The 25,533-nt window shown below is 58.6% G+C and overlaps 2 protein-coding genes across 2 annotated transcripts; both read left to right on the top strand.

The window, feature by feature from the left end:
• Positions 1 to 2,310: 2,310 nt before the first annotated feature.
• On the top strand, positions 2,311 to 9,907 carry PTGDR (prostaglandin D2 receptor). The gene is made up of 2 exons (XM_038139613.1): positions 2,311 to 3,161; positions 6,605 to 9,907. Exons 1-2 carry the CDS (start codon positions 2,346 to 2,348, stop codon positions 6,869 to 6,871), a joined length of 1,083 nt encoding a protein of 360 aa, XP_037995541.1. The 5' UTR covers positions 2,311 to 2,345; the 3' UTR covers positions 6,872 to 9,907.
• A 3,391-nt stretch (positions 9,908 to 13,298) lies between these two features.
• On the top strand, positions 13,299 to 17,601 carry PTGER2 (prostaglandin E receptor 2). The gene is made up of 2 exons (XM_038138532.1): positions 13,299 to 14,171; positions 17,179 to 17,601. Exons 1-2 carry the CDS (start codon positions 13,323 to 13,325, stop codon positions 17,422 to 17,424), a joined length of 1,095 nt encoding a protein of 364 aa, XP_037994460.1. The 5' UTR covers positions 13,299 to 13,322; the 3' UTR covers positions 17,425 to 17,601.
• Positions 17,602 to 25,533: the final 7,932 nt, after the last annotated feature.

Raw genomic sequence — 25,533 nt, 5'->3', positions numbered from 1 at the left:
CAGCAGCCAGAGCTCCGACAGGCTCAGTGCTTGGCCATCCTCAGCAGCAGGGGAAGGAACCCAGGCCAGGTGGAATCACCCCCTGCCCACCTGCCCCGACAGCCCCAGCCACAGCTGCACTGGGTGGTACCTCCCGTGCCTGCTCCCAGAGCACCAGAGCCACGCCCTGATGGTCCCAAAAAGCCCCTTCTCCACCCCAGGCTTCCCCCACGGAGCAGTGCAGGGCCAGGAGCAGCAGCAGCCCCTGGTCCTTCGGGTTTCCAGCCACAGCTGGTGCAACCAGGGGCAGCACCCTCCTCCAGGAGGGGCTGGGTTTTTCTCAGTTCTTCCTCCTCCTCTTGCCAAGTGTTGAATTGCCACTGAACTCGGCCTTCTGGAGGCTCTGAAGGGACTTTCCCGTGCTGGGGGAGAAGGGCAGTCTCTTCCCCTTCAGAGCAGATGTGGGTGTGTGTGGGACCACAACTCAGCTGGCAGCTGATCCCTGGGATGGTCACAGGACCCAGAATGGTTTGGGTTGGAAGAGATCTCAAAGCCCACCCAGTTCCCACCCCCTGCCGTGGCAGAGACACTTTCCACTATCCCAGGGTGCTCCAAGCCCTGTCCAGCCTGGCCTTGGGTACTGCCAGGGATCCAGGGGGGCAGCCACAGCTGCTCTGGGCACCCTGTGCCAGTGTGCCCTCGCTGGCACTTGCAGCATCACAACAGGGCTGGCACCAATTGCTCCAGGGATGAGGACAGGCATTGTGCTCCTGCTAAATCAGCTCTCCGGAGGTGCTGGGCTCTCCTTCCCAGTCTTCAGCCCGGGGAAAAGCTGAGGGATCCCACCGCATCTCCCTTCCCCCATTCCCTGCTGCTGGGATTCCCGCAGGGACCAGAGCGCAGGGTCAGCTGAGGAAGGCACTGGGTGTTTTCCAGGAGCTATTTTGGAGGATATCATTCAGACTGCTTCCCAGGGCAGCCTGAATTTCCTCTCCCCCGGGGCCCCAGGCAGGAAGGAGCCTCTGGGTTCACGCTCAGCCCTAATGAGGGCAGCACTTCAACACCAACCGTGGGTGAGAGCTGAGCCGCAACGAGTTTTATCTTGATTTCTTCCGGACCTGGGACTTTCCCTTGCACCGCCACAAACAGTCCCTGCCCTCACTGCTGGAGGAATCACCAGCTACAAGAACTACAGCCCACCACTAAAACCTGCCACGCTGATGTCTGGCCCCTCAAACCTCCTTTCCCGCCCCTGTTGTCATCTCGATAATTCCCCGTGCTTCGTGTACACTCATCCGGAGCAGCAAAAAGTGGTCTGAAAACAGACAGTCACGGTTTCGTGCTTATTCATCATCACATGCATCCTGCAGGGCGCTGGGGGTGCTTTGCAGCCGCGGGGCTGAGCTTGGAGCTGCTTTTCCTGGAAGGAGCTCTGGGGGCTTCTCCCGGAGTTTGCTGCTGGGACAGAGGAGCACTGCCAGGGGCTGGGGGGGTCAGCAGCACACGGCACACCTGCGGGCTGGGCTGCAGGTAGATGTGCCACCTGCTCAGGTTGAATCATATCCCAGAATCTCACAATTGTTCGGGTCGGAAGGGATCTGAAAAATCATCCAGTTCCTCGTGCCGCGGGCAGCAGCACCTTCCCCTACATCGAGCTGGCTTCTGTCCTGCGACACCCCCAGGGAATCAGCCCCAGCCGCCTTCCCTGTCACCCCGGGGGCTGATCCCCAGCCCTCCGCCCTGTCACCCCTCCAGGGACCCAGTCCCCTCACCGTGCTGGGACCCAGCTCCCGCACCCGCCACCCCCGGGGGCTCAGCCCTGTCCCCTCCCCGCACCCCCACCCCGAGGGGCTCAGCTCCAGCTCCCTCCCGTCCAGTGTCTGATCCCAGAGTCCCTCACCCCCGGCACTCACCCCCGGCCCCTTCCCCTCCCTCTTGCGGGGTCCCTCTCCTCTCCCGGGGGAGCAGCGCAGCCCCCCCGCCCCGCAGCCGAGCTCCGACGGCCGGGGCGGGCCGGGCGGCGAGAATGGGCTGTCCCAGGGGCCGTGCCCGGTTCCACTGCACCTCCTCCTCCTCCCTCCCTCTCTCGGCGGCGGGGGCCGCCCGCCCCGCCGGGACAGTCGCCACCGGCAGGCGCGGCGCGGCGCGGTGCGATCCAACCATCCCATCGCGTCCCGGCACGATCCAGCCATCCCATCGCATCCCGCTGCGGGACATCCATCCATCCATCCATCCCATCTGATCCATCCCACCCCCCGGTGCGGTGCGGGGCTCCATCCCACCGCGGTGCCTGGGGACATTTACCGCGGGCCGTCCCGAGGCGGAGCGGGGCATCCCTCGCAGCCATCCCGGCGGGAGCGCTTCCCATGGAGCCGCAGGGTTACCGCTGCCGCAGCAGCCGCTACATCGAGAGCGGCCAGTCGGCCGTGCCCAGCTCGGTGCTGTTCGCCGCCGGCCTTTTGGGGAACGTGCTGGCTCTGCTGCTGCTGGGCCAGCACCGCCGGCGCTCCCGCTCGCCCGGGGGCCGCCCGCCGCGGGTCTCGGCGTTCTACGTGCTGGTCACGGCGCTGGCGGTCACCGACCTGCTGGGCAAGTGCCTGATCAGCCCCATGGTGCTGGCAGCCTACGCCTACAACCGCAGCCTCAGCGAGCTGGGGCCGGGGGGCCGCGGCGAGGAGCAGCCGGGGATGCTCTGCCAGCTCTTCGCCTTCCTGATGGCTTTCTTCGGGCTGGCCCCCACGCTGCTGCTGCTGGCCATGGCTCTGGAGTGCTGGCTTTCCCTGGGCCACCCCTATTTCTACCGGCGGCACCTGACCCGCCGCCTGGGCGCCGCGCTGGGGCCGGCGGCCGCGGGGCTGTGCGCGCTGTTCTGCGCGCTGCCCCTGCTGGGCTTCGGGGCGCCCATGCAGTACTGCCCGGGCACCTGGTGCTTCATCCGCATGGCCGGAGGCGGCCCGGGCCAGCTGGGCTTCCCCGTGCTCTACGCCAGCCTGATGGGCTTGCTGGTGCTGGCCATCGGGGCGTGCAACGTGAGCAGCATGCGGCACCTGTACGGCATGGCCCGCAGGCAGCCCCGCCGCGGCGCGGCCCCCGCCGCCGCCCCCCGCATGGAGGAGCTCGACCACCTGGTCCTGCTGGGGCTCATGACCGTCCTCTTCACCGTCTGCTCCCTGCCGCTCATCGTGAGTAATCCCAGCGACTCCGGGAAAACCGCCCTGCCTCTGGGAGTGTGGGGGGGCCGCGCTGGTGCCTCGCCCGGGGTCGGGCATTGCATGAAATCCCTGGGGAAATGTCCTTTCCTCAGCACCATCCTGTCACAGGGAGGTTGGATTGATGATTTGGGCCCCTTGCAACAGTCCCCCACCCTGTCCATGGGGGTCAGGCACCCTGGAATGTCCCCCCCAGCAGCCCCTGCCCCTGGGAGTGTGGGGGGCTGCGTTGGTGTCTCGCTGGGGGGGGTCATTCATTGCATGAAATCCCGTGGGAAATGTCCTTTCCTCAGCGGGATCCTGTCACAGGGAGGTTGGATTGATGATTTGGCCCCCTTGGAACAGCCCCCCCAGCCTGTCCATGGGGGTCAGGCATCCTGGAATATCCCCCCCAGCAGCCCCTGCCCCTGGGAGTGTGGGGGGCTGCGTTGGTGTCTCGCTGGGGGGGGTCATTCATTGCATGAAATCCCGTGGGAAATGTCCTTTCCTCAGCACCATCCTGTCACAGGGAGGTTGGATTGATGATTTGGCCCCCTTGGAACAGCCCCCCCAGCCTGTCCGTGGGGGTCAGGCATCCTGGAATATCCCCCCCAGCAGCCCCTGCCCCTGGGAGCCTGGGGGGCTGCTTTGGCCCCCCTCAAATGCTCATCACCCCACGCCCCAGGGGTTGGCTGGTGCATTAATCCATTTGGAAAAATATCCTTTCTTAGCACCATGTCCTCACGGGGAGGTTGGATTGATGGTTTGGCCCCCTTGGAATGGTTCCTGACCCTGTCCAGGGGGGTCAGGACGTTGTTAAATCACCCTGGAATATCCCCCCCACCAGCACCACTCAGTCCTGGAGAGGTCAGAGCTCTGATTTTGGGATAAACCCTGACACCACCAGCAGCTCCTGGGGGCCAAGGCTTTGCCTCCTTGCAAATCCTCCCTCCCTCTGCCCACAGGGACCAGGCATTGCCTAAAACTCCTTGGAATAATTCACCACCACCCCCACTCCCAGGGCTCAGGGGTTGTTTAGGCCCCTTGGAATAAACTCTGGAGCCACCTCCCACCCCTGGAGGTGCCAGGAGCTCATTGCTTTAGTCCCTTGTGAGTAACCCACCCCTGCCACCCTCTAGGATCCTCTCCAAGGGTCAGGTTATGACTTTCATCCTCTTGGAATGAATCCCCCCCTAGCTCCACTATCCCATTCTGGGAGGCTGCCCACCCTCACCACAAGCACCACATCCCCAGTCCTCAATTTATTTAATTTAATTAAAGAAATTAAGTTTATTTCATGGCAAATAAATCAATAAATATTAAAGATTATCCTTTAACCCTCATGCAATAACTCCCCCAGCACCATCACTCTGTGCCAGAGGTACTGGGGGGGGGTCAGATAATTACTTTGTCCCCCCTCTGAGTGTCCCCCACCCTATCGCAGGGATCTGAGTGTTGCTGTAACCCCCACGGGATAATGTCCAACACCTATCCTGGGATGGGGGAATTAATTCATTGTTTAATCCTCCTGGAATAACCACAACAACGCCACCACTCCGTCCTGGGGGTTGATTTATTGCTCAAATTTCCTTGGAATATTTGCCCCCCCACCCCGCTCTGTCCCAGGCAGGGTCATTCCATTGCCTCTCCCTGGAATACCCAATCCCAGCACCACATCCCCAGGGGTCAGTTCATTGTTTTAACCCCCTAAAACAACGCCCCCATCATCACCACTCTGTCCCAGAGGTGTTGGAGGGGCCAGGTAGTTATTTCAGTAATTATTCCAGGCCCATCCGAGTGTCCCCTCTCCATCCCAGGGATCAGTGTGCTGCTTTAACTCCAGAATAACACCCACCCCATCACCACCCCTCTGTTCCTCTGAGGCTGCCCCCGAGGGGTTTAAGGTTTGGGAGGGGGGTGTCAGTTCATTGCACCAGACCCCTCAATTGCCTCCAAACCCCACCCCTATCAGACCCTTCAATCCCCCCGTTCCCACCCCTATCAGACCCTTCAAAATCCCCATCTCCACCGCATCAAACCCTTCAAAACCCCCTATTCCCACCCTTATCAGACCCCTCAATAATCCCCCATTCCCACCCTCATCAGACCCCTCAATAATCCCCCATTCCCACCCTCATCAGACCCCTCAATAATCCCCCATTCCCACCCCATCAGACCCTTCTATCCCCCCATTCCCATCCCTGTCAAACCCCCCAATAATCCCCCATGTCCACCCTTATCAGACCCTTCAAAATCCCCATCTCCACCCCATCACACCCTTCAAAACCCTCTATTCCCACCCTTATCACCCCTTAAAACACCCCATTCCCACCTCATCAGACCCCTCAATAATCCCCCATTCCCACCCTTATCAACCCTTCAAAACCCCCATTCCCATCCCTTATCAACCCTTCAAAACCCCCATTCCCACCCCTATCAGACCTCTCAATAACCCATAATTCCCACCCCATCAGACCCTTCAAAAGCCCACCCTTATCAACCCTTCAAAAGCCCCCCTTCCCACCCTTATCACCTTTTCAAAACCCCCATCCCACCCTTATCAACCCTTTCAAACCCCCCATCCCCACCCCTATCAGACCCCTCAATAACCCCCTATTCCCACCCCTATCAAACCCTTCAAACCCCCCCACTCTCACCCCTATCAGACCCCTCAATTGCCCCCCATCCCCACCCTCATCACCCCTTCAAACCCCCCACCCCCGCGTCCCAAAGCGTCTGGGCAGATCCAGCTCCCTGTGAACCCCCCTGAAATCCTCTCACTTCCTCCCCAGGGGTGGGAGCCCCCCTCGCTGCCCCCTCTGTCCCACACTCCTGGGTGGGATCCTGCAGTAGGATCCACCTTTCCATCAGCCTCTGCAGGCAGAGCTGGTGCCACAGGCGGGGCCACCCCAAAATCAGGGCAGGAGCCGTGCATGGGTGACAATTTCCACATCCTCTTCCTGTCACCTCTGGAACCACACCATGAGCAGCCACCCACGGCCCTGGCACGGCTGGGCTCGTGCTGGTTTTGTGGCCACCCCTGGATGAATCCCTGCTGAGTTATCCAGAGGACGCCAGCCCCAATTTCCATGGCAAGGGGATCAGCACAAGTGGGGTGCCCCAGCCTTGGGGACAGAGCAGCACCTGCCAAGCTTGGATGATTCCTTCATCCATGAAAAAAAATCCTGGTCACTGCAACCACATTTCCAGCTCTGACACGCTGTCCTGGTGGGATGTGCTATCCCTGAGCCACCACCACCCACGATCCAGCTGGATCCACAACCCACAGCACACCCTGATGCCATCCGTGCACTTAAAACTTCTTTTGCTGCCCTGGGAATATTTTCCCCCCACCACAGCAAGACCTCCCCTAATCCCCTCCTATTTCCTTCCCTAACCTTCTCCCATTTCCTGGCTATTTTGGTTTTTTTTGCCAGATCCGTGCCTACATGGGGGCTTTTGCTGCCGATTTCAACGAGAACGCCGACCTGAGCGCGCTGCGCTTCCTCTCCGTCAACTCCATCGTGGACCCCTGGGTCTTCATCATCTTCCGCACCTCCGTCTTCCGTTCCTTCGTGCGCCGGGTCTGCCGGCGCCTGGGCTCCCGCAGAGCCTCCCTGAAAGGCTCCGGCCCTGCTGGTGACAGCCACTTCTGTCCCCCGGGCTGCCGCAGGACAGACCCCGCTCCGCTCGGCATCCCCTGAGCGCGGCGCTGCTGCAGAAGCCGGCGGCTGCTGGCGAGGATGAGGAGCGAGCCTTCGGCCCCGCAGCGCTGCCCTGGAGCATCCCGAGGCGCCACAGGGCGGTGGCAGGCGGGGACAGCGTCCAGCTCGCTGCGAGGGACGCTGCGAAGGGCTTCTGTGCCCTCCTCAGGCTGCGTTTTGCCCCGGAGAGGATCTGGGATGGCCGGGGGTTTGGGAATGTCCCGAGCAGCAGAGTTTTGTGGAGGGTTTGGGGAGAGCCCGGCTCCAGGAAGGCAGAGGGGCTTTGGAGCGTGGTTCAGGGCGGTGGGGATGCACAGGGAGGAGAAGCGTGGGTGTGTCCCCGTGGAATAAAAGCGGTTCGGTGTTTCACGGCCTTGGCCTGTGCATGATCCCATTCCGTGCCAAGGAATGGGTTTGGGGTGTCCCCAGAGTGGGCGAGGGGCTCAGAAATTCGAGCAGCAATTCCTGGGGTGAGGAGGAGCTGGATGCAGGAGGAATCCCTCCCTGGCACACCCTCCACCCCTGGCCAGGATCTTCCTGGGGCAGGGCTGTGGTTTGTCCACCCTTATCTCGCTCTTCCCTGGAAAACTCCGAGCACTGATGTTGCATTTGTGCTCCTCAGCCGTACCTGTTCTGCTGTAATTATTTAAATTCAGTATTTATGACTGTCCTGAGCCTTAATGAGAGCAGTAATTGAGGGAACACAGAGCCTGGCGTGCACAAGCTCTCGGTGTGAGCGTGCAAGAGAGCGATCCTTTTAATGGAAGATCCATTTCCTCTCAACCACAGGTATTAACAGGATCTAATTTTTGCCTTAAGTGACCATTTAGGCCAAAAAAAATGACGATGACCAACTGTTCAGTGTCCTTGGAGGAGACAGAGGGTATTTCTCTCCTCTGTTTAGCTAAGCCTTGCAAGGTGCAGCCGTGTTCCTGCCTGCTCTCACGTGATGTTTGCTCTTGGTGCCAAACAGATTCTGCTTTTGAAGGAGCAATATCTTGGAGCTTTTTGGAGGTGACCTGCTGGGGTTGGCTCAGGCTGCTGCTCCCAGCTGGAGAAAAGGGCAGAGCTGTGTTTGGGGATGTTTTTGGGGGCACCTGTGAGCTGCCAGCTCGGTGCCTCTGCTCGGGGTTTTCCGAGGAGAAAGAAGGAAATGAGGGCTGGTTCATGGATTGGTTTCATGTTACTGGCATGGTATTGACTTGGAGATGGCTCACGTGGGGCTGCAGAGTCAACAGCTCCCAGCCTGCTCCGTGACTTTCCTGGGATCTGTTCCACCACAGCCAGGTGGAGATAACAGCCCTGGAAAACTTTGTTGTTGTCCTCCTAAACTGGGATCTCGTCCCCCAAACAGATCCGGGCTCCACTCGGGACAGACGGAGCAGCACGGTCAGGCTGGGAGTGTTTGATGTAGGATCATGGAATGTTCACTGAGGTGGGATAAGATTTCCAAGCTGAGGGCATTCTGGGTGTGCAGAGCATCACCTGCCCCTGGTGCCCGTGAGGATTCACCCCTGGAGAGGCCCTGGCCCAGGACAAGTCCCATCCCCGGGAAATGTCCCTGCCCCTTGAGGTGCGTGTTTAGATCCCAGGGTAACGACGATCCATGGAAATCAGCAATTAAACCAACACAAACCAAATCATTGTCCTTTATTAAGGTGCAAAAATAGACTCCCCCTGAGCCCTGAGGCGATGCAAACACCTCATCACCGACCCACCCGCGATTTTATCATCTCGGGAAATAAACCACCAGTGACCCCCCATCCCTGCAGCATCCCGGCTGCCTGGCAGGGACCACACATTTCCCAGCGACCTTGACACGCTCCTCTGGCTCGGGCAGCGCTTTTAATCGGGATTCTGCCCTTGCTGCTGTCCGACCTGCTGTGGGAGCAGACCTGGAGTCTCCGCTGCCTCCGGGCGAGCCGAGCGGCGCCTGCAGCCGGCGAGGTTTGGGCTCGGGGCTGCGGCCTCCGGGAGGATCAATCCTGGCTGCTAACGAACCCCCGGGACCGGGGCTGCCGTGTCCCCGTCCTCGCCAGAGATGGCAGCACGTCCCCAGCCAGGGCCGGGCTCCCGAGCAGCCAGGAGCCCGCGGGTGTTGGCCACCCCAAGCTGCTCCCTCGGGCACCCCGTTTTTCTGCGCCTCAACGCGCGCAGTTCGGAGCTTCAGGAGTTGCGTGGAAGCTTAGCTCCCCTCCTTACCGAGTCTGGGAAAGATCAAAACGAAAGGGAAATTGAAATTAAATTGAGAGTTGAAATGAAAAATCCCGACAACGCGCGGGTCGGTTGTAAATGTTGCTAAATAGGAACGGGAAAAAAGCTCAGGCAGCTGCAGCTGAGGGGGCAGAGCTGCTGTGGAGCCCCCCCTGATGGCATCCTCCCCCCAGGCTCCTGCAGTGCTCAGTCATCCCCCGGGGGACCCCTCCGTGCCAGCCCAGCCGCTCCCGAGGGGCCGGAGCTGGCGCTTAATGGAGGCGATGAAGAGGCGCTGCTCAGCTCGGGCTGCAGCTCCGCGCCAGCCATGCTCCTTTTGGAGCCTCTTTGATGTCCCTGTCACCCTCCAGCACTGCCAGCTGCCCTGTCCCACGCTGTCACTGCTGCCACCAGCATCACCTCTCCCCGCATCCCGCTCCTTCCCTGGACATAAATCACTCTCAGGGTGTTGGTTGGTTTGTTTTTTTTTTTTCCAGCTCACGAAATCCAGGCACAACTTTGCTCAAGCTCATTTCCCGACAAATTGTTTCGCTCTTGCAAAGAGCCCTTTTTTTTTTTTTTTTTTTTTTTTTTTATTGCCTCCTGCATTTTTCAGCTGTTCTGCGAGCAGCGAGGCGCGTGCCTGGGCAGGCAGCAGTGCCAGGGCTGCCAGCAGCCCCAGCCAGCCCCTTCCTTTGGTTTTTAACCCATGCACCCAGGTGCCGGCGCAGGATAACAAGGCAGGGCACCAAAACCTGGCCCAGTGCTCAGCCCTGCTTGCCCAGGACGGGGAGTGAGGCTGCCGGAAGCTCTGGAGCAGCAGACAAGGGGTGGGAAGGTTTGGAGGAGAAGTGTTGTCTGGATTTGTTGAACACAAATCTGGAAGGGGTTTGGTTTGAAAGGGGTGAAATCCGCTCACACTCGCAGGAGGGCTGGACTCCTCCACATCCCTGGTGCCGGAGACATCCTTTAAAATCCACCAGGGATGGAGCAGGATCCCAACACCCTCCCCAACCACAGGCAGCAAACTCCAGGGGCTGAGCCCTCTCTGTGTAGTTAATGAACTTTCCTACAAGCCCAGAGTGTTTTCTCCACCTGGGCCAAGCCTGGAAACCTTCTTTTAGGGAAAATAATGCCAACAAACCTTGAGAGGATGTATCAGGAGCTGGAGTGTGACCAGGGAAGGGAATGGAGCTGGGGAAGGGGCTGGAGCACCAGGAGAGGCTGAGGGAGCTGGGAAGGGGCTCAGCCTGGAGCAAAGGAGGCTCAGGGGGGACCTTGTGGCTCTGCACAGCTCCTGCCAGGAGGGGACAGCCGGGGGGATTGGGCTGTGCTCCCAGGGAACAGGGACAGGAGGAGAGGGAACGGCCACAAGTTGCACCAGGGGAGGTTTAGTTGAATATTGGAGAAAATTTCTCTGCCCGGGGCAGTGGTGGAGTCCCCATCCCTGGAGGGATTTAAAAACCGTGAGGATGTGGCTCTTGGGGACATGGAACAGTGAGTGGCGGCCTTGGCAGTGCTGGGGGAATGGTTGGACTCAATGTCTTAGAGGACTCTTCCAACTTAAATAATTCTAGGATGTGATATGGCCCTCGCTAGAGGCAGGACACGAGCTAAACATGGAAGCAAGGGGAAGAAAACAAACCCTTCCCAAGGCAGGACAGATTGTACCAAGCAGCCTGTTCCTGGTTTCCAGCACAAGGGGGAATGAAAAAAAAACAAAAGCCCAGCAATTTTCCTATTATTGCAGAAAAATCCCATCAGAGACAACTGTCAGTGGAGAAGCCTGAAGCCCCAGAAGGGTATTTAAGGCTCCATTAGGCTGCCAGGAAAATGAGCTCCAGAAGAAGCCAAAACCCCTTCCTGAGCTGTGACACGGAACGCCAGAAAGGAGTGGGAGGCTGGGAAAAGCCTTGGAGCACCCTACAGGGTGCCTGCTGCTCGGAAAAGGGCTCTGGATGGGCAGACTGCAGCTGCCTGGATGGATCAGGGCAGGATTCAGCCTCAGCGGAAGTTGTGGGAGGCACAAAGGAGGGCTGAACGTGCCAGGGTGCCACCCAACCCTCTGCAATCAAACGGGATGGCTGCCACCAACAGCTGCGTCCATGCGCTCGGGTGCTCTGCTGGATCAGGACTGGAGGCAGGGTTCGAAGGGCTCCTGGGATGTGTTTTCCTGGCCCACCTGTGGTGAGGTGGCCTGGGATGGCTAAAACATCATCGCCTCCATCCCACCCGTTGATCCGACCATGGGAACAGAGCTGGGGCTGTGGCTTTGCCACCTCAGCCTCAGCTCGTCCTCCCCAGCGCTCTGAGGAGACCTGTGGGCTGCGTGAGAGGAGAAAGCCAAGCCAGGCCTGGGAGTGGCCCCTCAGAGATGGAGGTGCTGTCACAAACCGCAGCTGCCCCGGGCCTGGAGCTTGCCGTGCCCCTTATTTCCTTTGCGAAGTTCCTGTTACAGAAGCGTGGTTTTTTAAATAACAGCCAAAGCCGCTCGTGTGGCTGCCACCTGCAGTGTCCCTGCTGGAGTCAGCCCCGCTGCGGTGTTTCACCGAGGTGCAGGGAGCAAATTAAAAATTAAATTGTTTCAGATGCTGGGACAGCCCCAGGACCACGGGAGGGAAAAGATTTTTTGTCGTGGAAGTTACCTGTGGAGCACCAACTGCTTGAATAAAGGCAGCTTGAGGGAGGGCTGGTGTCCTGAAGGATGGAGAGGGCATCTGAGGCCGCTGGGATGGAGCATCCCACCCCTTCATGTGTTCCAGCTTGGATGAGCCTTGGAGCAGCCTGGGACAGTGGAAGGTGCCCATGGCACAGGGTGGGACTGCATGGGCTTTAAGGTTGTGGCCAGACAGGCTGCACCCCCTTGGGGACCTCTGCTGACACGTAGGAGAGGGGGACAATGGGGATGTGACCCAGTGCCAGCCATGGGGCTGGGAGTTCTCCGTGGGAATTCCCCTGCACAGCCTGGGCTCAGCTGGATTCGGGGCTCAGGGGGCTTTGGGGTTCTGGAGGCACCACCGGGACCGGCCGTGCCTTGGGGCTCCCAGGCCAGACTGGAGCTGGCCCAGAGCACCGCCAGGGGTGTCTGACCAGGTGAGGGGCTCCCGGAATAGCACTGGGATTCCTGGATCAGCACTGGGACAGAGTGGGACTCCGTGCTCCAGGAGCCACCCCGGGACTGCCGGAGCCGTGCCGGCACCGGCCCTGAGAGCTGCTCCCGGTCTGGCACATGGACTGGCCGCGCCTCGGGGCTCTCGAAGCCGCACGGGGCTCCTGGACCGGCACCCGGCCCGCTCGTGAGAGACGCTCCCGGTCGGGCAGCGGGGCTGGGCGCGCCGGAGCCGGGGCTGGGTCACAGCGGGGACTGTCCCAGCGATCCCGGGGCCGCCCCAAGCACTCCCGGCCCGGCACCGGGGCTCTCGGACCGCACCGGGACTGGCCGTGTCCGGGGCTCTCAGACCGGTACCGGGACTCTCAGACCGGTACCAGGACTGGCCATGTCTGGAGCTCCCACACCAGTACCGGGACCCTCAGACCCGCACCGTCACTGGCCGTGTCCGGGGCTCTCACACCGGTACCGGGACTGGCCGTGTCCAGGACTCCCAGACTGGTACCGGGACTCTCAGACCCGCACCAGGACTGGCCGTGTCTGGAGCTCTCAGACCGGTTCCGGGGCTCTCAGACCCACACGGGACTGGCCATGTTCGTGACTCTCAGACCGGTACCGGGACTGGCCGTGTCCGTGACTCCCACACCGGTACCGGGACTCTCAGACCGGTACCCGGACTCTCAGACCCACGCGGGACTGGCCGTGTCCGTGACTCTCAGACCGGTACCGGAACTGGCCGTGTCCGTGACTCCCACACCGGTACCGGGACTGGCCGTGTCTGGAGCTCCCACACCGGTACCGGGACCCTCAGACCCGCACGGGACTGGCCGTGTCCGGGACTCTCAGACCGGTACCGGGACTGGCCGTGTCCGTGACTCCCACACCGGTACCGGGACTGGCCGTGTCCGTGACTCCCAGACCGGTACCGGGACTCTCGGTCCGGCCAGGGTCGGTCCGTGCGCGTTCCCCGCCTCCGCTCGGTCCATCGCTGTGAGCGCGGTGCCGGGGGGGCCCGGGGCGGTGCCGGGGGCCCGGGGCGGTGCCGGGGGCGGCGGGCGGGGCGGTGCCGTCGGGGCGGGCGGTGCCGGTGCCGGTGCCGGGGGGGCGGCAGCGCAGTCGGGCGTGCGGCGGCGGCGGCGGCGGCGCGGGATGAACGGGACGGGCCGGGCGGACGGGAGCGACGGCGGGACAGCGCTGCCGGCCGGGGCTCGCCCGCTGGTCAGCGCCCTCATGTTCTCGGCCGGGCTCCTGGGCAACCTCCTGGCGCTGGGGCTGCTCCTGCGCGGCCGCCGCGGGGCCCGGCAGCGCCCGCCCGCGCTGTTCCACGTCCTGGTGCTGGCCCTGGTGGTCACCGACCTGCTGGGCACCTGCTCCGTCAGCCCCTTGGTGCTCGCTTCCTACCACCGCAACCTCACCCTCACCAGCCTGGCCCGCGGAGGGCACATCTGCCTCTACTTCGGCTTCGCCATGAGCTTCTTCGGCCTCGCCACCATGCTCATCCTCTTCACCATGGCGCTGGAGCGCTGCCTGGCCCTGGGGCGACCCTACTTCTACGAGCGCTTCCTGAGCCCCCGCACGGGGCTGGTGGCCCTGCCGGCCATCTACACCTTCTCGGCCGCCTTGTGCTCGCTGCCGCTGCTGGGCTTCGGGCGCTACGTGCAGTACTGCCCCGGCACCTGGTGCTTCATCCAGATGCACCTGGACCCGCAGCGCGGCGACGGCCGGGCCGCGGGGCTGGACGTCACCTTCTCGCTCCTCTACGCCACGCTGCTCCTCTTCCTCATCCTCGCCGTGCTGCTCTGCAACCTGAGCGTCATCGTGAACCTGGCCCGCATGCACCGCCGCGGGCAGAGGAGCCGCAGGGTGGCCGCCCCCGAGCAGCCCCGCACGGCCGGCGGCTGCGGCCGGCGCATCTTCTCCATGGCCGAGGAGATCGACCACCTCCTGCTGCTCTCCATCATGACCATCACCTTCGTCATCTGCTCCCTGCCCTTCACGGTGAGTGCCGCCGGCTGTGCCCTCTCCCCAGCACCCACATTTCTCTCCTGGCCCTTTGTAAAGCTTCCCCCAGCTCTGCTGGCCAGGCCTCGAGGGCTGGGGTCAAAGCTTGGGAGAGCCCAGCTCAGACATGAGATTGGTAATTTGCGCATCAGCTAGGGGCAGGGGAATCATTCCCTGTGTCCTCAGGGCCAGGAGGAGGATTGGGGTGGCAGGATCATGGGGGGCAGGAGCATGGAGTGGCAGGAGGATGGAATGGCAGGAGAATGGGGTGGCAGGAGAATGAAATGACAGGAGAATGGGGTGGCAGGAGGATGATGTGGCAGGAGCAGAGGTGCCCTCCCACCCCACAGAGGCTCCAAGGCCAGGCGGTGTGGCTCAGGCAGGGTCTCCTGGAGCACACGGCATCACTGAGATTCCCAGGATCCAGGAACTCATGGTGGAGGTGTGAGGAATGGCAAAAAACCAATTACACTTCTAGAGAGGGGCTGAAGGAGCTGCCCTGGGCTGGAGGCAGTGGATATCCGTGTGGGTGGGATGAGATACCCCAGATTTCTGTGGATGAGGCTGGAGATGTGGGAGGCTGCGCCCACCTCGCTGTTAGACAGAGGTTTCTGCTCCTCTGCAACAGCGCTGAGGCGCTGGCACAGAGATGGGAGATTTCTGGGAACAGAGATCTGGCACAGCAGCCACAGCACGTGTCATCCCAAGGGACATCCCCACATCCCGTGCCCCATCCATGCACGAGGCTTCCAGCAGACATCTGGGATCAAAACAGCCACGTGAAGAAGTGGAGAGAGCGAGTGCCCTGCCTCTGTCTGGGCTCTCCCCTCCCAAGGGCCACTTCCCATCCATCCAAGTGCTTTTCCACCAGGAGCATGGATGGCTCCAGAGCCCGGGTGTGTGAGCCCCCCAGTGCAGGAGGTCAGCTGGTCCCTCAAGAAGTGACCCCAGCAAGGCTGGGAGCACAGCCGGGGCTAATTTCACACTCTTGGTGTTCAATAGACTCTACCTTCCCTTCATCCTCCCTTGCTTTTCCTAAGGGAAAAGGAAATAACCACAGGATGCGGCCGAGCCAGGCTTTTAGGACAAAGGGAAAATGTCCAGATGCTCGCGAGCATCCCAGGAGCCTCAACACCCTGAGAGACTCCATCTCCTGACCACGAACCCACACATGATGGACAGCTCCCAAAAAAGGCCTGGCTCGGCTGCTGCGGTCAGTGGGAAGCGGAACCCCTCGGTGGGGCCACGTGGGCAGAGCCCCGTGAGTGTGCTGGGGGCAGAGGGGCTGGGAAAGAGGCCCTGGCCGGGATCCCTTGGGCCCTGTGGTGGCAGATAGGGCCTTATCCAGAGCCAGCTTCCCTTTTCCCATCCCCGGCTCCCGTGTGGGGCCGCGCTTGGCAGCGGCTCAAACCCAGCTGCCTCCTCGGGGGTGACACTTTCTCTCCTGTCCCCGGCTGCCCACAGCTCCTCCCAGGAGGAGCCCAGGCACACAAACCCCTCAGGCCACGAATTCCTTCCCAAAACACGCGGGAGCCTGGAAATGCTGCGTGTGGCCGCCGCGGATGTGCCATCCCGGGGTGGTACCCGGCGGATGCCAGGCAGGGGAGGGATGCTCCTGCTGCCCGGCCCCATCCGAGCGTGTCCCCAGCCCGGAGCGAGGGGGTGGCGGGTGACCCGAATGAGTAAGGAGTGCTGAGTCACCTTCCAGGAAGCCCCGCGGGCTGGGATGAGTCGGCAGTCGCAGGAAGGACCGGCGAGGTCCGGCGGCGCTCATCCTCTCCGTCTCCCACGGTTCTGCTGCCGTGCGGTCTCAAGGTGAGAGACAGGAGACAGCTCTTCCTCCGGCAGCCGCGGGTTTAACTGCGGCTCTGAACGAAGCACAGCGCGGGGCTGGCTTGCACTTAAAGTTCATTTAAACCCACAGAGTCAGCAAACTCGCTGTGGCAGCCCAAATCGCCCCAACAGAGCTTCCTGGGGGGAGCCCAAACTCAGAATTCTTCCTCCCTGGTTGAGGGAGGTGATTGTGAGACCCCGCTGCAGTGCTGTGTCCAGCTCTGGGGTCCCTCCAGCACAACAAAGACCTGGGACTGTTGGAGTGAGTCCAGAGGAGGCACCAGGTTGATTAAAGGGATGGAGCATCTCTGCTGTCAGGAAAGGCTGGGACAACTGGGATTGTGCACCCTGGAAAACAGAAGGATTTGGGGTCACCTAATTACGACCTTCCAGTACTCGAGAGAAACTATGGGGAAGATGGAGAGAGACTCTTTACAAAGGCTGGGAGTGACAGGACCAGGGAGAAATGGATTCAAACTGACAGAGAGGAGGTTTAGATGGGATATCGGGAAACATTTCTTTGCTGTGAGGGAGGTGAGGCCCTGGTACAGATTGTCCAGAGAAGCTGTGGCTGGAAGGGTTCCAGACCAGGTTGGATGCACCTCCTCCAAGCAGCAACTGACAGAACCAGAGGACACAGCCTGAAGCTGTGCCAGGGGAAATTTAGGCTGGATATCAGGAAAAGTTTTTTACAGGAAGGGTGATAAAGTTCTGGAATGTTCTGCCTGGGGAGGTGGTGCAGTCACCATCCCTGGGGGTGTTTAACAAAGCCTGGATGTGGCACTGGGTGCCAGGGCTGAGTTGAGCTGTTTGGGCTGGGTTGGACTCGATGGTCTTGAAGGTCTCTCCCAACCCAGTGATTCTGTAAATTCTGTAAATTCTGTGAATTCTCTGAATCTGTGAATTCTGTCATTCTGTGAATTCTGTCATTCTGTGATTCTGTGAATTCTGTGAATTCTGTGAATTCTGTCATTCTGTGAATTCTGTCATTCTGTCATTCTGTGAATTCTGTCATTCTGTCATTCTGTCATTCTGTCATTCTGTGAATTCTGTCATTCTGTCATTCTGTGAATTCTGTGGATGGGCCTTGGCCAAACCTGGCCTAGCAGAACGACAGGGGAGGGTGAAACCAGGCGATTTTTAATCTCCTTTCCAACCCCTGATTTGGCAGATCCGTGCCTACGTGAACAAGTTCAGCGAGGAAGAGGATGACCACGAGTGGGACCTGCTGGCCCTGCGCTTCCTGTCCATCAACTCCATCGTGGATCCCTGGGTCTTTGCCATCCTGCGGCCGCCCGTGCTGCGCCTCATGCGCTCCGTGCTCTGCTGCCAGGTGACCCCCACGGCCCCGGGCGGCCACGCCGTGTCCTCTGCCGTGACAAAGCTGCCAGCACGGCCACACCTCTGTGGGCAGTAGATCCAGGAGGATCCTGCCTCCTGACGGGCAGTTCTGGGCCCCTCGGATTGGGAAGGATGTTGGGATGCTGGAGCGCGTCCAGAGGAGGCAACGAGGCCGGAGAGGGGCTGGGAACACAAACCCTGAGAGGAACCCTGAGGGAGCTGGGGGTGCTCAGCCTGGAGAAAAGGAGACTCAGGGCTGCCCTCATCACTCTCACAGCTCCTGAAAGGTGCCTGTGCTCAGCTGGGGCCGGGCTCTTACTCCAGAACCAGAGCACACAGCCTCGAGCTGCACCAAGGGAAATACAGGCTGGATATCAGGAAAAAGTTTTTTACAGGAAGGGTGATAAAGTTCTGGAATGTTCTGCCCGGGGAGGTGGTGCAGTCACCATCCCTGGGTGTGTTTAACAAAGCCTGGATGTGGCACTGGGGGCCAGGGCTGAGTTGAGCTGTTGGGGCTGGGCTGGACTGGATGATCCTGAAGGTCTCTCCCAACCCAGTGATTCTGGGATTCTGTGAAGCTCTGCCTTAGAGCTCATCCAGAGATATGGCTGCTGCAGCTTGGGCCAGCTGGGGGTGGCTCAGGTGTCACCTGGGTACTCACTGTGGCCTCTCACAGGGACAAAGGTGCAGCAGGACAAGGTTGGAAGGGCTGGTGAGTCCCTGGGTGCTGCTGGCACCCTTAGGGCTGGAGGAGGGCTCAGCCCTGCTGGGGAGGGTTGGGGGTGAAGCTTGGGGGCTTTTGTTGTAGCCCCACGGCTGGGGGGTGTTGGGAAGCAGAGGTTCCTGCTGCTGTGCTTCCCAGCAAGGTCTCCGTGGGGTTTTGGGATGCAGGCAGGGCTGCAGCTCCTGGAGATGGGGCTGGGTGGCTGCAAACACCCGTCTGTGTCCCCACATCCACAAGGATTGGGAAGGAGAGCAAGGGAGCAGTGTATGCTCAAAAACTCCCCCTTATTTTAGGCTGGTTGCCTAAAGAAATGCACTTTTTCAGGGCCAGGTCTGTGTGGTCATGTCTGTCTGTCTGTCTGTGTCACACCCCTGAGATTTTAGGCACTGGTGGGTCCCTGAGGGGCACCAAAGCACTAAAAAACCCGAATTTTGGTACTTTCCTGGCACTCTGGTGGAGCAGAGCAGCCCCTCCTCAGCGCCCATTTGGAAATTCCCTTTGCCCCACGATTTTTGCAAGAGCCAGCAAAGGGAACAAAGAGCCTGACCAGGGAATGGTCACAGCCATGAGCTTCACCCACGTCCAGGGTGGTGCTGCTGGTGGGGTTTGGGTTTGTCCTTGACTGGGACAAATACTTATTTAAAATAAAACCCGTTAAAAATCAATAAAAGCAAAAAACCAACCGCAAAACCATCCAGGTTTTGAAGTTGGGCAGCATCCTTCAACACCACTATTTTGTTTTCTGGGGCTCCTCTTGCTCTTTGGGACTCCAGGATCGTTCCCACTGGGACGAGGAGCACCCAGCTCCACATCCCAAGGCCACCACTGCCGTTAGGAATTTCCTCGTGGCTCCCATTCGAGCAGCATCCAACACACCCAGTGGCATTTGTGCAGTTCCCAGTGTGGAGTCTCATTTGGGAGCTGCAGCTCTGCTCAGGGAGCCCAAAGGTGCCGAGATTTTGGGGCTTTTCCGTGGTTTGGGAGTCGAGGTGATGTAAAAAAAAAAAAAAAAAAAAAAGTTATTATTTAAATAATAAATGTCTCTCAAAGGAGCCTGCTGAATCATGTGTGGGTTTGTGATGCTCCTCAGGGTAGATCTGGCTCCTGGAGGAAATGTGTTGGATGTGGGATGAAACCACGGGAATGGGGGAGAGGCAGCAGGAGTGGCTGGCAGGGGGAAGTGGCTGCCTCCAATTTCCTAAAAAGTGGCAATAAAATGTATTTTACAGATGTAGAATGGCATTTTTTACCAGAGCTACAGAATTTCCCATCTCTGAGCTCTTCCCTAAAACCTGCCCATCCCACAGCCAGGGAGAGGCAGGCAAAGCTCCCACCTGTTGTCAAAACACCACCCCCAAAAATACCCACCCTAAAAAAAGGCAGAATTGAGGTCACTCCTGTCAGGCAGCCAATGTCCACAGGAAGTTTCCTGGCCTCCCAAACGTGTGTGGGCAGATGTCAGGCAGGGGCTGCTCTTGCTCAAATGAATTTTTGGCAGCACCCTGTGGCCGGGGGCTGTGGAAGGGGGTGTGGAATTTTAGGGGTAGGGTTTCCAGATGTGCCTGCCCACGGGGGTGAAGCTGGGGTGCTCCCCACACCCATGGAATGTCACCAATCCCGGTGCCAGCCTCGGGAACCCAAATTTGGCACCATCCCACCCAGCACTGGCAGGCCACAGTCGTCCCTTCCCAAATTATTCCGTGCCCACAGCAGGAGGAAAAGCACTTTCTGGCCTCAGTTTTGGGGCTCCCATCAGGGTGTGCTCAGCTGGAAAAGGAGCCAAAAACTTTAGGAAGATCCTTGAGTCCTTGAGCTTTATTTATCTGGATGGTCACGACCTGGTTGCTCACGCGGAAATTTCAGGACCAGTTGCCTAATTCTCCTCTAAGCCAAGAGGAATGGCTGCCTGGAGTGCAAAGGATAGAAAGAAAAATTCTTAAAAATGGGGAAAATGTTGGAAATGGCAAGGAGGCTGCATCCTGCAGGGACCAACGTGCCAAGGAATGTGACAGGATGGGAGCAGAGCCCAGCAGGAGCCGTGGCACGGCCCAAAGGCAGGATTCTCCCAGAATCCAGGGATTCACTCCTGCCAGCCCCCAGCTCCTCTGCTGACCACTAATTAGCAGCTGCTGGTTTTTTGGGGGAGGTTTATGGCTCCTCATCAGGAAATTCAGAGCTGGGAGAGAACCTCCCAGCATCCATCCCCTGGGATTGGCCTTTTGCTGCAGGAGAGGCACTCTCCCAACCATCAGGGCAGCAATCCTGGCAAGCAGGCTCAGGGAAATGACCTGGATCAAATTCAGAAATGCCAAAATAAAAGGGGAATTGCAAGGAGAGGAACCCCTGAAACCTGAGCCCCTTTCCAGGACACATCCTGAGCTGCTGGCCTGGGATTGCGCCCAAGCTCTGGAATCCAAAAACTCCTCCTTTTTCTGCTTCCAAAGGAGAAAAGAGCCTTCGCCAGAGCTCTGTGAGGACAGGGAGGACTGTGAAGCTCTGCATCCTGAGCCATGAGCCTGCACAAAATGCTGCTTTTATTAACGTCACGCAGGAGCCTTCGGAAAAAGCAAATTAATTTGCCTCTCATCAGCTCCCTCAGTGTCTGCTCAGCTCGAATCCACGATGACAAAGTTTCATTTCATTGTCCGTGCCAGCCCTTAATGACTTTTTTATTCCCACACCGGAAACCTGCTGGTGCAGGGAAGATCCAGGCAGCTCTTTAACCCTGCTTTTCCATCTGGGAATCTGCTGCTGGACAGGAGGGAGGGAGGGAGAAGCCATTCCAGAAGGCATTTGCTGTCCCTCAGGCTTCCTAAAAAGGGGGAGACTTTCCACAGTGCCTGGGGGGTGCAGGGAGTGGGGATCTCATCCAAAATCTGCCATAGAATCATGGAATGGTTTGGGATGGAAGGGATCTTAAAGCCCATCCTGTTGCACCCCCTAGCCACACCTTCCACTGTCCCAGGTGGCTCCAAGCCCTGTCCAGCCTGGCCTAGGACACTTCCAGGGATCCAGGGGCAGCCCCAGCTGCTCTGGGCACCCTGTGCCAGGGCCTGCCCATGCTCACAGGGAAGAATTCCTTCCCAATTGTCTTGGTTTGGAAAGCCAGGTGTGTGCTAAGGAAGGCAGGAGCCTCCCCTGAAATGGAAAATGTAACCCCCCTCCCTCTGAATTGCTATACATTTGAAATTAAGGGGCTCTCAGGCAAAAATACGGGAGCAGGAAGAACAGTTCTTTACTAGGGAAGAAAATAAAAATATAAAATGAACAATGCAGTAAACCAAACCAACACTGACAGAGTCAGAACACAGCCTGGCACCCTGTGGTCAGGGTGCTGGCAGCAGTGCCATTGGAATTGTGGCTGCAGCCCTCCTGGAGTGTCAGGGCTGGCTCTGCTGGAGCAGGGATCCTGGAGCAGGATCTTCCTCTGGAGCTCCAGTGCAAGAGGCAGCTGTTCCTCTGGGAATCCAGGGCAGGAGCTGTCTTGCTGTGCCAGGATCTCAGATTCTATCCAGGCAGGAATGCTTGGCTCCTCCCTCTGAGCTCACCTCTCCCAGTGGGATGCTGGAATTCTTATCAGCCCTGCAGGGACACTCAGTGGCCTGGTATCAGCAGATGTCTCCCCGAGGGAGGATTGGGTGTGGAAGAGATCAGGAAAAACTGCCCCATGAGCAGAAGATAACTGCCACATGATGGCAAATAGGATACAATTTCCTTGGCAATCCAGGACACGATATCCCGTCTGACCTCTGTCAGGGGAAAGTCCCTTTATTCTGGCACTTCAGCCCCTGGGAAATAATCCCTCTCCATTCCCAAATGACGGTGATGCCACGCAATGGTTTTGGGAAATTGGCATTTTGGGAGAGAAGAGAAGAAAGGAAAAGCACTTCCCTCCTGCTCCCGCCTTTCCTGGCTTGTTTGGAACATCTCCCCCCGTTTCTGCACTGGCAGCAGGGGGGGAATTCTCATTTTGGGGCTGTTTTGGCTGTGCTTGTATGGGGGCCACAAAAGCCCCTCAGCCCCATTCAGGGGGATCAGGAAATGTGAGCAACAATTGGGAACACCCTACAAATGTGGGATGGGATGGGATTGGGATTAGGATGGGATGGGATCCATGGGATGGGATGGGATAGAAGGGATGGGATGGGATAGAATGGGATGGGATGGGATAGAATGGGATGGGATCCATGGTATGGGATGGGATCCATGGTATGGGATGGGATGGGATGGGATGGAATGGGATCCATGGTATGGGATGGGATCCATGGGATGGGATGGGATGGGATGGGATGGGATGGGATGGGATGGGATGGGATGGGATGGGATCCATGGGATGGGATGGGATGGGATGGGATGGGATCCATGGAATGGGATGGGATGGGATGGGATGGAATGGAATGGGATGGGGTGGGATCCATGGGATGGGATGGGATGGGATGGGATGGGATGGGATGGGATGGGATGGGATGGGATGGGATGGGATGGGATGGGATGGGATCCATGGGATGGGATGGAATGGGATGGGATCCATGGGATGGGATGGGATGGAATGGGATGGGGTGGGATGGGGTGGGATGGGATCAGATGGGATCAGATGGGATCAGATGGGATGGGATGGGATCCATCTGATGGGATGGAATGGGATGGGATGGGATGGGATCCATGGAATGGGATGGGATGGAATGGAATGGGATGGGATGGGATCCATGGGATGGGATGGGTGCAGTGGTGTGTCCAAGGCCAGCATTCCTGCAGAGCACTTCTGGAATTTCTGCTCCAGACCTTCGGGATGCTGGAAGCAAAGCAGAGCTGCCTTTCCAGGCACAGGAACCCTCCCTGGGCTCCAGAGGGTGTGATCCATGTTAAATTGGATTAAATCAATTAGCCAAGGAAGTGACTTATGGGGACATGGCATGGCTGGGCTTCCCGTCTGGCTCTGCAGTGGTTCCAGGGCTTCCCATGACACAGGAAAATGTCACATTTGGCTTTACCACAGCTGCCTTCTGCTTTTGCAGCTGGTTTTGCACCTCTGCATCCCCACATATTCGTATGAAACCTTTCCTCTGAGTCCTTCGGGTCACCCCCACATCAGAATGATCCCGTTCTGAAAGAGGGATCAGCCTTTTCCAGGGATTGTTTGTGGTATCCTAAACTTCACAGGCTTAAAATCAGAGCCTGGTGCCCAACACCGAGACCCAAAATGAGTAATTTGTGGCTTCTCCCCTGTCCTTGTCAGGGGTTATGAGACCTTGGAAGCAGCAGGGCTGGGCAGAATTACCTAAAGGGAGACCAAATACACCTGAGAGATCCAGAACAAACTTGTGTGGGGGCATGAATTCCTTGTGCCACATCAGTTTTACTTGGGAATCCTGCAGCAGAATCCATGGGCTGGGATCCCTGCATCAGCCCCGCCACCCTCCCAGCCAGGAATTCCCTCCCAGTCTCCCATCTATCCCTGTCTTCTGGCACTGGGAGCCATTCCCTGTGCCCTGTCCCTCCATCCCTTGTCCCCAGTCCCTCTCCAGCTCTCCTGAAGCCCCTTCAGGACCTGCAGGGGCTCTAAAGACTCCCTGGAGTCTTCTCCATGCGAACTCTCCCAGCTCTCCCAGCAGAGCCTTGAATTGTCAAGCTTTTTTTACAATACATGAGCAATAATAACAATTTTCATTCTGGCTTTTGGGTTCAGCGTTGCGGGGGTGAAGGTCTCACATGGCTTTTCCCCAGATTGCCATCAGCTCTCCATTTCTCAAGCCTAACAGATTTATTTCAGCTGTGGGTGTGACCTCCTCCCTCAGAAGGGCCGTGCCCAGACGTTTTCTCATGTAACTCTTGTTTTTCCTCTTCCTCTGACACAAAAACAACAACGTGAACATCCCGGTTCAGTGCAAGGTGTCCCTGCCCATGGCAGGACTTGGAACAAGATGGGCTTTAAGGTCTCTTCCAACCTAAGCATGCCAGGATTCCATGGTGCTGCAGCCCTCCTGCTGCTCATTTTTCCTCACAGATGGAGCTGGGTGTGCCGGGAGGGTGAGCTGGGGGATCTTGGGATGGGGCTGGACCCTGTAGCCCTGTACCCCTGTATCCCTAGATTCTAGAATCCCTGAATCACTGTATCCCTGAATTCTAGAATCCCTGAATCCCTGTATCCCTGAATTCCTGTATCTCTAAATCCCTGAATCCCTGTACCCTTGAATCCCTGGATCCCTGAATTCCTGAATCCTTGTATCTCTAAATCCCTGTATCCCTGGATCCCTGAATTCTAGAATCCCTGAATTCCTGTATGCCTGTATCCCTGAATCCCTGAATTTCTGAATCCCTGAATCCCTGAATTCCTGAATTCCTGTACCCCTGTATCCCCAAATTCCTGAATTTCTGAATCCCTCTATCCCTGTATCCCCAAATTCCTGAATTTCTGAATCCTTGTATCTCTGTACCCCTGTATCTCTGTACCCCCAAATTCCTGAATTTTTGAATCCCTCTATCCCTATACCCCTGAATCCCTGAATCCCTGTACCCTTGAATCCCTGAACTCCTGAATCCCTGAATTCTTGTATCCCTGTATCCCTGAATTCCTGTATCTCCTTGTATCCCTGTATCCCTGAATTCCTGTATCTCCTTGTATCCCTGTATCCCTGAATCTGTGTACCCTTGAATCCCTGTATCCCTGTACCCCTAAGTTCCTGAATCCCTGTATCCCTGAATACCTGTACCCCTGTATCCCTGTATCCCCAAATTCCTGGATGGAGCAGAGCCCCCCAGAGTCCCCCCTCCAACTGGGGGACACCCAACAAAACCCCAAACAGGAGGACTGGCCAAACCCCAGCCAGAGCTCCGAGATGATCCACAAATGACTGAAAACAGAAAGCAGGGAAAGTTTTCCAAGCCTGACTGGGACGTGGAGCTAAAAATACAGCGGCTGGGACTCGGGGAGGGAGGGAGGGAGGGAGGGAGGGAGCGGCTGCCCAAGGCACGGCTCGTTTGTGCACTCGCCCCCGGAGAAAGTCCTGTCCCTTAGGAGCATCCAGATGAGGTGTGAGGGAATTTATGTCCTCATTCCCCGATGCACCCGGCAGGGAGGGCGGGATCACACTGCCCCGGTGCCCAAGGGCTTCTCCAGAGCTTTGGAAGGGGCTCCTCGTGTCCCTGTTTGGCAGCCTGAGGTGGCATCACACTTCCCTGGTGCCCAAGGGCTTTCCCAGAGCTCTGGAAGGGGCTCCTCGTGTCCCTGTTTGGCAGCCTGAGGTGGGATCACAGTTCCCCGGTGCCCAAGGGCTTCTCCAGAGCTTTGGAAGGGGCACCTCGTGTCCCTGTTTGGCAGCCTGAGGTGGCATCACACTTCCCTGGTGCCCAAGGGCTTTTCCAGACCTCTGGAAGGGGCACCTCGTGTCCCTGTTTGGCAGCCTGAGGCAGGGAATGTGTTTGGGACACTCCTGGATATCGCCAGGGTTTCCCCATGCCGGG

The sequence above is a fragment of the Motacilla alba genome, chromosome 5 (genome assembly GCF_015832195.1).
Source record: "Motacilla alba alba isolate MOTALB_02 chromosome 5, Motacilla_alba_V1.0_pri, whole genome shotgun sequence".
Classification (NCBI taxonomy): Eukaryota; Metazoa; Chordata; class Aves; order Passeriformes; family Motacillidae; genus Motacilla; species Motacilla alba.
Note: the sequence above shows the minus strand (reverse complement) of the source record. Positions and strands in the feature narration are given on the sequence as shown.

Excerpts from the sequence above, each read along its gene's own strand:
- PTGDR (XM_038139613.1), top strand. The coding sequence starts at position 2,346 with ATGGAGCCGCAGGGTTACCGCTGCCGCAGCAGCCGCTACATCGAGAGC. Across the intron at positions 3,162-6,604 it reads TCTGCTCCCTGCCGCTCATC|ATCCGTGCCTACATGGGGGC; the intron begins GTGAGTAATCCC and ends TTTTTTTGCCAG.
- PTGER2 (XM_038138532.1), top strand. The coding sequence starts at position 13,323 with ATGAACGGGACGGGCCGGGCGGACGGGAGCGACGGCGGGACAGCGCTG. Across the intron at positions 14,172-17,178 it reads TCTGCTCCCTGCCCTTCACG|ATCCGTGCCTACGTGAACAA; the intron begins GTGAGTGCCGCC and ends CTGATTTGGCAG.